This window comes from Phasianus colchicus, chromosome 7, assembly GCF_987193195.1.
Source record: "Phasianus colchicus chromosome 7, bPhaCol1.hap1.1, whole genome shotgun sequence".
Classification (NCBI taxonomy): domain Eukaryota; kingdom Metazoa; phylum Chordata; class Aves; order Galliformes; family Phasianidae; genus Phasianus; species Phasianus colchicus.
Window position 1 is genome coordinate 9,350,215 of NC_143442.1, and position 13,524 is coordinate 9,363,738.

A 13,524-nucleotide genomic window follows, 5' to 3' on the forward strand; every position below is an offset into this window, starting at 1 on the left:
CTCTTCCAAATTCTCTCAAAACAACCTGAAAACATCCCAGTATCATAACCAGACCCAAGGTTAGGCTACATGTGGTCAGTCTTTCTCTGCCAAAGACTGAGTAAGAATTCTTAGCAGCAAAGTAAGACACAAAGTGAAACAAACAGTTGGGTACATAGTAACATTCCACAATGATTAAAGTTTCCCCCAAATTCCTGGAAAGTAATTGCAGTTGACCCAACAGCACATAAGGGAGGGAGAGAAAAAAAAAACCCTCTGAAAATACATATAACTGGGTTAATGTAATACTTTTAATTTTTTTAGTCCCTCGATGGACTAAAACTATTTTGAGTAAATTTTCTGGGAATGTCCTTCTCAGTTTCCCATGCACCAAAGAGATCTTTACTCTAATAGAGCACCCTCTGAACACAGACTATCCTTACGTATGAACATCTCAATCAAGGAGGATGCCAAAACCCTCAGAAATGAGTCACTAGGTAAAGTGACTTGCACAGTTACTGTATTTCAATGATCACTGGTTCCTTTTCTTTGTGTTGCTTTGGCCCCCTCCATCCTTCCATTACACAGAAGGAAATTAACCTTCGTAGGTGCATCACAAACCTGCTTTAATCCTGATTAATCAAGTGAAACTCCCTAAAAGCAAGCATTTAGCTAATTTTAGAGGTCCTGGGACATGTAGAAAAAGGAATAGCTTTTACATTAACATTCTAAATCATCTGGGGGAAAACTTGAGAGAAGCCAATATATGAAACAGGATATTATTCCTCCTCCAACAGACATGGGACCACACATGTGGAGTGTGCAATACTGAAACAGGGTTAATAAAAGCACAGCAGATGAAGGTGGAAGGCAAGAGAACCAGAAACAGAGGCAGACTGTAAAGCCCTTCCTTAGAGCCATGTTGTTTTCACAGTGCTAAACTTACCAGCTTACTTTTGACCAACTGTTCTATTGCACTGACAAGATCCGCAGCAGTTGGGACATCAGAGGAGCTCTGCCGAGCAGCTAGCAAAGAAGAGGACTGCAAGACACCAGGTTGCAAAGGAAAAGTTAGCAGGATGAGAAGGGAACGGGAAACCAGTGGTCAGTGAAGCAGCTTCTGAGATGGGAGAAAAACGAATGCAGAAGGGGAGCAGGAGGGTTAGAGAGTCACATGCACAGTCAAGTGAGAGAGTTTTGCTGTATCAACAAGCATAGAATTGCCAAGTCTGGCTGCACATCCCTTTGCAGCATTTCCAAGGCCAGGAACCAGGGAATGGCATCAAAGAGCTGAAGTTCATTTGCAACCAGCTTACAATACACTGAATGTCTGTTAGCTCCTCCTTCCATGGACATCTATGGTTACAGTCTCCAGAAAATAGATCTTCTTACTGCAGATGTAAGAAATTACCCCTCCCCCATACATACATATTGAATAAATGCAATAAGTGGAAGTATGCATGGAATTACAGGGGATAAAATATTCCTCCCCAGTTCCTTCCCCAAAGATCAATTGCAACTCCACATGAACTCCTCAAATGACACCTTGCACTGCAACTTCAGCCATCCAAAATCTGTATCTTTTCTCTTCCCTCTCTGCAATCAGGGGAGAGAAAATGCCCTTGTGTACTTCATCCATTCTAAGTACTCGGTGCACTCTTTGGAGATGCTGACTTATCCTCAGTGACATCAGTTTAACTGCTGTATTTCTGCTTGTTGGTCACAGGTATTCGATTTCAGGTGTCTGATATCATGTAATGTTTTTGGACATCTCCACATTCAGACTGATAGTTGCCAGTTGTACAATCCCCCTGACATACCAAGACATCATCACAGTGATGCCAAAAACCTTCTCATGCCCAGTGAAGCACAGCATCCTTGCACAGTACTCAGCTTCAGCTTCAGGCCTGTGCTCTACATGGGGTGTTCTATTAACCCACGTAGGTCTTTGTCCTAAGAAAACTCAGTCTGAAAAATAGTACTCAAATGACAGCTGCAGGAATTGGTATTTATTGGTATTTGTTATCCCACCTGTATGTGTGCTTATTCCGAACCACTAGCACTGACTAAAACCTAAACCTTTCAGTAATCAGCTTTTGGCAGGCAGACATAGACTGAACATGGCTAATTCTTTAAAAAATCTGCATTAGAATTATGAAATAGCTGATTCATTTCTCAGCCACTTGATAAATGTCTTCTGCAGAGCACCTATTTCAGCAAAGTCATCAGGCAGGTGCCAATGAACAAGAGATGAAATAGTGCTGGGGAGTAAGTGGAAAGGTGATGGCAGGAATTAGGCAGTGGGCCATCTCTTCCAGCAGCCCTTTGGTGAGTGACACAGCCCCAGGACACAGAGAAAAGGCAAAGGAGACTAATTTCAGCCAGAAGCTTCATGACAGAACAGGAAAGAGAACAGCCTGCCCCTTGTAGTCTCATCTTTCACTCAAATAATACATCTAATCAACAGTTCTAATTACAACAACAACAAAAATTACAGGTAATCAGGCTGGTAATTGAGGAATTAGGCTGGTAATGCAGGAAACTCATACAAATGGAAAAGCTAAGACAGCAGGTTTCACCTTCAATGCAACAGACATTTCTAAGATCAAAAAGGCTGAGAGCAGAGATGCTGGACAAACACATTGACTGTACTGCCCAACATAATCCTTCTTGCTGGAGGAGTCCAACTTTTGGAGGCACTGAGCAGCTGTTGTTCTCACTTATTTTAACTGAAATTGCTCAATATCTCTGAAAAGTACAGAATGGCAGGATTTTAAAGGGAGCACAGGAACATGTGCTGCCTAAAAATCTTTCAGGGTGAAGTAAAACACTTCTGTGATTGACAAAAGAGCCTGGTTTGTGTAGGGCACATTGAAAAGTGGCATTTCAATTCCCTATTGAGTGAATTATGAATTTGTAATATGAAGATATATCATCATTTTTGGTTATGGGCCTCCAAGATCAGCAAGGCATTGTCACTATTCAAGAAAAGGGTGGATGTGACACTGAGGGACATGGTGGGAATGGGTTGGTGGTTGGACTAGATGATCTCAGAGGTCTTTTCCAACCTTAATGATTCTGTGAGCTCTGTGATCTGTGATCACTGCTTCTTGCACATGGGCATTGTGGATGTCCCCTCCTGCTACTGCTTCTTCCCCAACCCACAGGCTGTACAAACAAGCAGTAACAGGACATGACCAATATCTAGGACCAAATAACACAGTTAAAGAGCTTTTGGCTCCAGAATGGCTCAGACATCGCTCATGCGGTGTTTTGGTGCCAGGGAGTTAGGGACATAAAGAGAATAGGGGAAGAAAAAGAGAACATAAGAGGGTTTCAGATGCATCTATTCTATTTCATCCTCTCTTTTAGGATTGAGTGAAGAAATAGGATGCCAAAATGCTCTATAAAGCTCTGACATCTGGAGAGGAAAACAGTTTAGTTCCACAAGATTGGTGCTGTCAGAAACGTTTTTACAGAATAGTGAAATGACACAGTGTGTTAAACAAACAAAAGTAATGACCACAACAAGAGCAGGGTTTTGCTGTTTTGTCTTGTCTGGCTTTCTTTAAATAACAACCCCCCAAACATGTAGCTAAAAGCCCCAGAGAGCAAGCCAGGAGCTCTTGTGCTGGGCACGGATCCACCAGAGCAGCACATGCAGTGCTCAGAGGGCAGCAGTCTTCGCCTCCAGCTGCTTCCTTCTGGCCTCGCTGCCACCATCATGTTGTAACATTTCCTGACAGATAAGCAGTGAGCCCAGAGCCCTTTCCTCCACCACTCTGCTATTCGAGTCCCACAGATGTTTGCTCCAAACTCCTGCCTGAGCTGTCCCCAAGAACATTCTGGGTTGTGTTTGGGTTGGTTTTTTTTCCTGTGTTTTGGGTTGGGTTTTTTTTGTTTTTTTTTTTTACATTTTATTAATCTCCCCTATCCTTGCTTCTTGGCATGCAGTAATTACAATCAGAGGATAGAGATACAGAAGTGGCAGTGCTAAAAACAGATGCCAGCAGGAAAGCAGGAAGCAGCTAGATGAGGGGATGGATTTCTGCAAGGGAGATGCCAGCACTGGGAATGGGTAAAGAGTACATGCACAGACAGAAGCTGTGCTATCTGAGAAACATTTTCATAACCAAGTTCACAGATTCTCAGCTCAAGTACAAAACAGTAATTGAAGGACTCTGTGAACAACTACACCATCAATGGCAAACAAACTCCTGATGTAATGCTCTACAGATCCGAACTAACAGCTGAGAACTATGGCTGGCAACATGGCACTCAAAGACAAGGGCCCTCTGCACCCTTGAGAGAAACTTCAGGTCCCTTGGGAGCCTCCAAACTAACTGGAGCCATAACCCAGAAATGCTGAATGATATGACTGGGTAGGATTTCCCACCTGAAAGTTTTAAAGCAATTGATAGCTGAGGTTGTATGATGGGACAATCACACAGAAGGGTTAGGGTCAGGGTTGTGCAGAACACAAGTTATCTAGCTCTTGGTAAGGATGGTATTTTGGATTCAGGCAGACTCCATCCATTACCTGTCCTACTCCTCAGGCCCAATACGCCATCAAATACCACTACCACTGTGACTGCCAGCCACTAGCAATACAATTCTATGATTCTATGACACTTTTAGAACCTATGTGGAGAACACGCACAATCAGCCTGAGAGGAATTTCTGACCCCACAAAATACAAACACACAACACCTGTCATAAAATGAGATAGCAAGGCTAAACTGCTCATCAGGCACTATTTGTAAATATAGAAAGGTAGCAGGCTATGATTCACACATAGATGTCTGTTGTAAGCACACACCTAAGCCCAGACACCAGAAGACCTCTGTGAAATGACTATGAGACAGCTACATGAAAAAATGCTTCAAGAAAATGTTTAAGAACAGCAAATTGATACAGTAAGGGAGGTCTTACCATCTCATCTTGGGTTGGATCATTGTCAAAAATCTTCATAGGAGGAGGAAGAGGTGTGTGAGACTCTTCATCTGGCTCATCTTCTCCCCAACCCTTCTTGCTCTTCTAAGAAAAATGAAATAAAATTAGAAGCAAGGAGAGGTTTCTTTTTATCTTTTTAGATATTTGATCCCTACCACCAGGCTTTGAGTCTGCTAGTAATACTAAAACTACCTCAGTATGGCGGTGGAGAGAGTTGTAAGTAATACCAAGTGTCATAAAAGAGAAGCAATAAAGATGTATGGTTTTGCCTGGTAATCCTGGTGCACTCTTTTTTTTTCCAGAAAATGTAGGTACTGTGTGAGATAAGAGCTAAGGCAATTACATCTGTCTGCATGCTGACAGAAAAGTATTTTCTAATTTAAATGAGAACAGCTCCATGTACAGTTTTCAAAATGTGTTGCTCTATTTGCTTTCAGTTCATAACCTCTCCATTTTCTGCCTGTGATTCCACCTTCACTTTATCAGGAAAGAGCCATTCTAGCAAAGAACATGCCTGCAGAGAAACTGCAGCTACAAATACGCAGCTGGTTCAACGGAAATGTGGCTATTTCTTTGAGTGTTCTCCTTCAGTAAGGAATTACACTGCCATAGCAGGAGAAAGGTGATATGAACCTCAGCAAGGAGTGATAACAGCTGCTCAGAAATAGCTTCATTCCTGTCCTTGGCAGATTTCCAACAGGCTATTAAAAAAAAAATCTCGTTAAATGATAACAATATATGCAGACTCTGAAATGTTCCCTATGTATTACATTGTTCTTTGGAAGACAGTGCTGTTTGCAACACAGCTTTAATCAACTTAATTTTTCATCCAATTCGCTGCTCCTTGTAGACCCTAAGCGAGCTACATTTGCTTAAGCATGCATCACCTAGCACCAGCTATCAGAGATTCTTTCCTGCAACAGACACCAACACCCACCTCATCTGCGCTGTCTCCTTGAGGAGTGGTTTCATCTCCAGTCTTTGGTGAGCCGAGGTCAAAGCTCTTCCTGCCATCTCGCACCTTCTTTTGCTTCTTGATGTTGCTCTCGGCCTTCCCGCTGTTCAGCCGGCGCACGGGGCTCGTCAGCCATTTCTTCAGTGTGTTGGTCGAGCGCTTGGGGCCGGGAGAGCTCTGGATAGAGTTGAGGGATGGCTGGGGCTGTAAGTTGGCCACTGAATCGGACTTGCCTCCATTTTCATTGGAAGAGACTGAATATGCCTCTGCAAGAAAACAGTGCACATGAGAGATTAAAACAGCCCCTCTCCTATCTCCTAGCACACATCAAACACTTGGCATTCCTCAGCATGAAAATGCAAGATGCCTCAATGGAAAATTCTGTGACCTCTGAACACTGTAATCTTCATTGCACGCCAGAGAGGAATATGCCATGCAACACGCATCTTTTACAATCTTACACTCTTTACCACACATCTGTCCTTACGAAAGGTCACAGGCACTACAGTTACCCAGTTTTTGATGAGAGCCTGAATTTCATGTTCAGTGCTGAATTTCTCAGCTTCTTTCCACAGATTTCATTGTGAATTGCCAGGAAGAAGCTAGGCATAAAGAGCAAATCATTACAAGAGACCTGACAGCCACCAATACTTTGTCAGGTCATGACGCCTTAAATGTTTCTCAGCCTTTGACAGACCCCAATAACATTACTGTTGGTTTGACTGCGTATTAACTTTTGAAAGTTATTTGAAGCACTTTGAAATTATCTGCTTTGCTCCTGAAAGCAATTTGTTAGAAGACTTCACACCTTCTCTAGAACTATGAAATTGAAATGAACAATTACAGAAGATGACAAATTGTTCAAACCAAAGGAAACTCCCAAGGAGATACAAGGCAGGCTTTAAATTAAAAAGATTTTCACTATATTCTAAGCAGAGACTCTGTGGAACCATAACCAACTGTGATTATCAATACACATGTTCAGGCCCGCACCTTGGAAATGGGACAACCTCCCTCACCCCCCCAAAGCAACAGACCAAAGATGTGCCAATATCAATAAGTCTTTAGAAACAAAGCAAACAAGTTGCTGGAACATTTCTCAATTGCCCTTTAGGAACAAGTGTCCTGCTCTCACCTTCCTGAAACTGTGGCAAAAGCAACTCCCTCCCCAGGAGCAACCGGGGACTGAGATGTTTTATTTCATTCAGCCCAAGAAGAAATCACTATTTATTTATTTTTACGGAATTCAGAAATTCTGTCACACTCCCATAAAGTATGTCTCATATTGTACATCGGAAAGCAGTCATCTGACATTCCTGCACATTTTTAGATGCTTATCTCTGAGTCTCCTAACCAACCCAGCAGAAAACAAAAACATGAGTTACAGCACACGAATGCAGCATGGTGCATCCAGTTGCTCTCAGTCCAACAACAAACACACTGCAGATATTGGGTAATGCACATGCTGAGGGAGAGCTGCCCTCCCAGTGAATAGTCACCTATCCTGATTTAGAAGCCAGCAGAGATTGCAGCCTACCTTGTAAAGTGCAGTTCCAAGACATCACAACTAGACAGCCTCAGTCAGAGGTCAAACCAATGATTTATTACGTACCTGGCATCAAAAATCATGTACTTAGAACATGTAACCAAGTAGAGTAAGTCAAAGTCCATTTCCCAGAGAGCAGAAAATTCACTCATCTGTTTTCTGACAACGGGAGGAGTTGGAGTGAATGTGCCTGGGAAGATGGCAGATCCCAGGAAGAGCTGCTCATATCTTTCTGGTCCACTGCTTTCAGACATTCCTCCATCAGGGCAAAGCAGAAGTCTTATCTCAGAAAGGCCTGCTTTCAGCCAGCTACTGCTGCTATTCTGTGAATATGTAATAGCGTTAAATCAACGAGCACGAGATAATATTTGTCTGTGGGCAGCTTATCTTCCATTCAGTGGGCTTCAGATAGCCTCCTGGGGTAGGCTCCACGTGATGCTCAGGCAGTTTCTCAGCACACCTTGCGTCAGCACAATTCAGGCTCTCAAGATGGTTATTTTGAGCGCTTGGGCAGCTCATAAAGTGCAAGCACCTTCACCCTCCTCTCCATGCCCCCAGCCAGAAAGTCCTGCTGCAAGGGGAGCTGTGCTGCAGGCATGGGAAGAGAAGTGCTGAAAGAGGTCAGGTTGGAGGTGGAGTCACTGTCCCTGGAGGTGTTCAAGAAATGCTGAGATCTGGCACTGAGGGACATAGTTAGTGGGCAGAGTGGGGATGGGTTGATGGCTTTTCCAAGCGTAATGATTTTCTGATCCTATTGTTCACCTCTCTGCATGCTGTCACTTTCAGGGATGTAATCTGGGGAAGGCACATGTAACACGGACTTCGCTGGGGAGAGGGCTTAGGCAAGAGGTGGAGTGAAAATGTGGATAAGCTATCTTCCATATCTTTGTTAATTAATGTACAGAGAGGCTTTTAGTACAACTGGAAGCAGCATAGCTCAAACTACAACCTTGATCCAAAGGCACCTTGTCAATTTACCTATTAGTAATGGAAGGGAGCTGATAGGAGGTGAAATGAAGTCTGGTCCAACCCCACCAGCCCAAGGACTGTCAGGAACTCTCCGTTGCCATCCAAGAAAAATTAGTATTGAGGCAGAAACACCCAAAGTCCCAGAGTTGGCCAACAGACTACCATCACCATTTGTAGGAATTCAGTCTGAAGTTTAATCTAGAGGCAGTAATGATCTCCAAACTGATCGCCAGGCTTCCGGGACAGCAAGTGAAGAATACTGCCAGCCCAAAAGTTTCAGGAAGCTTTGGGTAGTGAGGAGAGTTACACAATGCAACAATCTTACTTGAAGGAGGCTTGTGACTTTCCTGCTCAAGGTCATGGCAATGGTAATGGAAAAGGCTATTTACCACAAATGGCCTATTTTCCATACCCCTAGGACCAGGCACATGACCCAAGCAGATATGAAGTCTCCTTCACTCTCCCTGCCTGCTGCATGTCCCAGCTCACCACTGTAAGAGATCAACGAGGGAGACCTGGGCTTGGTTGGCTGCGCAGCAGTTCAAGGCTAGACATGGAGATTGCCCCAGCCTTGTCCTCTTTTTGGACATGAGTGTGCTCTCTAGCTGGAGGACAGGCAGGGAAATAGAATGGAAAGGACAAATACCTGCTACCCAGACACCATGAGAACCTCCAGCGCTGGGTGGCTCTGCTCAGCACCCAACACTCATACAAAGCACTCCCACCTCACTGTCTTATTCCTCACCATGTCCAAACATATGCTGTCCAAAAACACACACCTACAATCAACACAATATTCATAACCTTTTTTTTTTTTTTTTTTTTTTTTTTTTTACAGCCATGTTCTTAAATGAGTCACACTTGCTATTTGCCATCCCTGCTGAGAATGACTTTTTTACACATAATACAGGTCGACCTGACACAGTCACAAAGGCAAGAGTGGAGCTGAAGAAAGAGCAGAGCTCCCTTAATGACAGACAGAGAAATGCAACACATGAAATCTGCCAGGAAAGACTTTTGGGATGACCTCCAAAACCCTGCTTGTGTGAGCTGCACTGCTTCCGTGACACGTACCGCTACAAACGCATTTATCATGGCACGTGGTAGGAGGTGGAGATCCAAACACGGAATGGATCAAGCAGAACACATGCCTGTGTTCTTCTTGCAAAGCACTAGCACATATGTGCTCTGCAAAGTGTACTGCGAGAGCTGTCTGGAAGCAGGCTGTGCTCAAGAAGAGCCAGCGAGCACTTTGAGTGTGACACAGCGGCTCATGGTGCAGTAATTCAGGCACCCACTGAAAGAAGTGGCTGAAGGCACACCGCAGCAGGTCTGCAGGCACTGCAGGACTTGCAGCAAGCTGCAGTGCGTGGTCATCGTGTCACTGTAGCCCTGTCTAAAAAAAGATCTCTGGTGAAGCGGGATGGGTGCCGGGAGGTCAGCAGATGAGTGTGGCTAGATGGACTTCCTGGCCAACCCAGTCATTCAGTGAGGAGAAATGACAGTTTCCAAAACACCCCCAAGCGAATCTCCAAGAAACTTCTGGCAATATGACTGTGGCAGATACACAGCCAGTGCAAAGAGCTTTAACATTCAGAGCTTTCACACCGCCAGAGTCATGAAATGCTTGCTGTTGTTGCTGCAGTGAACAGACGGCTACAAAAGCACAGTTCTTTTACTTGGAAAATGGAAGGTTCCAGCTCTGTGCAGCGCTGGGTGAAAGGAAAAACAAAAATCTCACAGATGTCTTCTAGCGGCATGGCTGTATTCCCACTTGAGCCAGTAGGAATTGCTGTTGGAACTGAACACCAAGACGTTTTATTTTTACCTCCCCGTTCCCCACAGCACACAGGGGAGCAGAGGTCTGACCAGGATAACACAGCATTGGATCCATCTGCAGAACCCGAGTCTGTAACAGGGAGTGGGAAAGGCTTCTCTTTTTGATCCATACTAACCATAGACCGTATATGATAGGAGGGAAGTGTGCTTTGATAACCAGATGTTAATACAGAACAGGGCTATGAAGATGCTTAACTATGCCAGGACACACTCCTACTTGAGCTAAGAAGAGGTGAATCATTACATGGGACCAGAGGGTGAGGCACGGCTCCAATTCTCACCCCTGAAAAACAGCCTGAAAGAAAAGGATTTTTTCACAGAAGCCAGAGAAAATGAGCCAGAATGGGACCTCAGTAATTCTGTTAGCATGTGCATGTAAATCAACTTTTTTTTTTTTTTTCCCACAGAAATAATTCCACTCATGAATGAAAGCCAATAACGTCAATCTGACCAATGAGCACATAAATTAACTCTGCTCTGCTCAGCAGAGCCCATTTCCCATATTCAGTGATTGCTGTAAAATAACATTTATGACAAAGACAGAATTGAATCAGATGTGGGTGAAAGACTGACTCGGTCCTTTCTCAAGCTACAGTTTCCTGAAGAAAAGGAACCTCTGAAGCAGAAAATCCTGGAAAGAGGGAGGTACCCAGATTCCCCCTATGCACAAGCACAACCCCTGTGTTAGTATTACGCACTAAACAAACAAGGATCATCCATGCCATCAAAATGCACTCCCTCCCCCCCCAGCCCTGTCCAAGAGCAGCTCTTGCACCCAAGAGGCTGTAGGCTCCAGGTCACATCTCAAAGCCCCATGAAGCTTTATGAGCTCTCTGGGGCTCTATCACCTCCTGTCTGCTCCGGCACTAAAGGGGTAAAGCTCTACTCAGCAAAGATGGCCGAAGGAGCAGTAAGCACTGTTTCTTTGGTCTCTTCTGTGCTTTTGTATTCAATGTCCAAAACATGCTCAGAGAAACATTTTTATTGGCACAAGTCAGGGTTACAAAACCTTGTGGCTTAGGCAGATGACAGGACAGATCCCAGTTTTAGCGTTAGAGTCTATTCTGCATGTAAAATCTGGCATGGATTTGCTAAAACACAGGGAGGTAGCAATATCTGGATAATTCAAAGTCACTTTGCAGCCATTCCTCAAGTGAAAACCCTAAACACTGCTTCATGACAAATGTAAATAATGAACCTGACAAGTTTTAATGTCAGCAGATAAACTGCCTCGTCAGGCGCCGCGTCTGTACCAGGTCCCAAGTGAACATGAGGAAATTTTCAGTGCCTGCATTGGACACAGATAAAGGACAACTGGCATGGAAAGTCCTTTAGATTAGAAGTGCATTTAACTTGTGCAGTGAAGTTGCAAAACTCTCCTGAAGTCCCCGGCTCCCACCTGTGCCCCGTCCGGCTTGCATCCTAGATGCCAGCAAGGGAGAAACAAGGGGATGCAGCATAGGACCCTGCTTCACCCATAGAGTAAAGGCACCTTGAAATGCTGCTATCAAAATCTCAATGCAAATTTCACTCCAAGTTCAAATGTTCTTTCTGTCTTTGTAACCGCCTGGAAATGAGCAGACTTGGGAAGCTTCGGCAAAATCTTTTGTTTGTATCTCAGAAGATCACTTGAAGCTTCAGTTTGGAAGTAATGCCCAAAAGCACAAATCAATCTGGCAGGACTCTCACAATTCCATTTATGTGGATAAAACAACTTCAGTCCAAATTTAAAGAGAGATATGGAGTTAAATATTTCATGCACATGTTTCTAGTCCAACAGAGAAAGAAACCTACATTGCTAAAAGCAGACGTACTTGACAAACTTTCCAGTCACTGTAATGTGAGAACTCAAATTTTGACTTTTGGGATCACTGCCAGACATGCAAACGAGACTAACTTCCAAAATTAACTGGAAAAAATAAATTAATCACACAACATTCAGAACGCAACTGTTTCTTTATTCCATAGCTAATATTTCTTGGAAATGGGCAAGAAGAGCCATTTGACAAAGATGATGTTCTGCAGAATTCCCTGTAGTCTTGCTGTGATGAAAAAAGGATGTTCCTGGGAGGATCGCAGTACCAAAGCTTCCCTGTTGTTGCTTCCAGGCAGGAGATGAAGCAGAGGACAGCAAGCATTCACCTAGCTGGGGTGCTGGTTTCTTCCAGCAATCAAGGAGCAGTGCTTGCTCCTGCACCAGGGCAATGCAGAGCAGGACGCACCCCCTGCGGCAGCCTCTCTCTTCTCATTAACTACAGAGGGAGCCCAAATAAATTACACCCTTGACTAAATTTAGTTATTTAGTGAATCCCCTTCCCACATCTGAGTATGCTTCATACCAGGCCGATCTCGCAGCAGGAAATGATTAGCTGAAGTTAAGCATCTGACAATTCCCTTTAATGAGCAATAACTCATGGCAGGCCGCCATTAGCTCCAGTTGAATAGTTTTTATTTTTAGCTGGTGTTGCTCAGATGAGGCTTTCATCCAGCATGTGCTGGGAAAGCTGACATCCCAAAGTAGTCTCCAGGTCTTGGTTGTGCCAGCCGGAGCGTCAGGGCTCAAGAGTGCCGGTTCCCGGAGGTCAGAGAAAAGTCACTGCAGTTCTGGGAAAGTTTGAAAGGGTGAGAGAAAGCCCAAAGCCTGGAAAAGCAGCACAGAGGCGCATGGTCTCAAGAGACCTTGCAAGAGAAGTTCCTGAAACCCTGAGAGCGTGCAGAATGAGCAAGCCAGGCCACTGGGAGAGAAGCTGCACAAGGGTAAGGCACAGTGCTAGAGCTCTCTGTGTGGAAATGACTTCTTTGCTGTCCAAGAGTGCTGGAAAGGAGAACAGCCACAGCAGTCATTCCCACCACAGCTATGGTTTCATATGGACTTAAAGCTATTGCCAGAGGCAACTTAGGGAAGGCGCAGGGAGAAGAGGAAAAGGGGTTCTCAGACAGATACAGGGCAGGATCTTACTTCCCGTGGATGAGCATTTAACCCAGGAGCTGCAGCAAGTGAGTGCAGGACACGTCCTTGACCTCTGAAGAGGCTCTTTAGAAAGTATGCAGCTTGACCTGGCAGCATTCAAGTGGCAGACATGCCTGTGGTCCTCCTCATCAGGTGTCCCATCCAGAAACATGTACCCATATAACAGCTTACAGCTGTGATGAGCATCCATGAAGATGAGGTTTTTCTCCATTTACAGGCCTTTCCATAAGACCTCTCATGTAAGCTGCTCTGAGCTCACGATAAGAATAACAAGAGGACATCACACACAGAGTGAATCCACTCATCTACTGG

At 44.4% G+C, this 13,524-nt stretch overlaps 1 protein-coding gene across 10 annotated transcripts in view; it reads right to left on the reverse strand.

The window, feature by feature from the left end:
• The window catches only part of KALRN (kalirin RhoGEF kinase), a 447,706-nt gene that overhangs the window by 38,061 nt on the left and 396,121 nt on the right, over positions 1-13,524 (reverse strand). For 4 of the 10 annotated variants that reach the window (XM_031590658.2, XM_090143646.1, XM_090143647.1 and 1 more), the window contains 3 exons: positions 5,870-6,153; positions 4,912-5,016; positions 926-1,021 (listed from right to left, as the gene is read on the reverse strand). In XM_031590658.2, coding sequence (XP_031446518.2) covers positions 926-1,021; positions 4,912-5,016; positions 5,870-6,153 — 485 coding nt within the window. The remainder of the gene's footprint in view (positions 1-925; positions 1,022-4,911; positions 5,017-5,869; positions 6,154-13,524) is intronic. The other 6 variants (XM_090143648.1, XM_090143645.1, XM_090143651.1 and 3 more) reach the window with 3 other exon arrangements.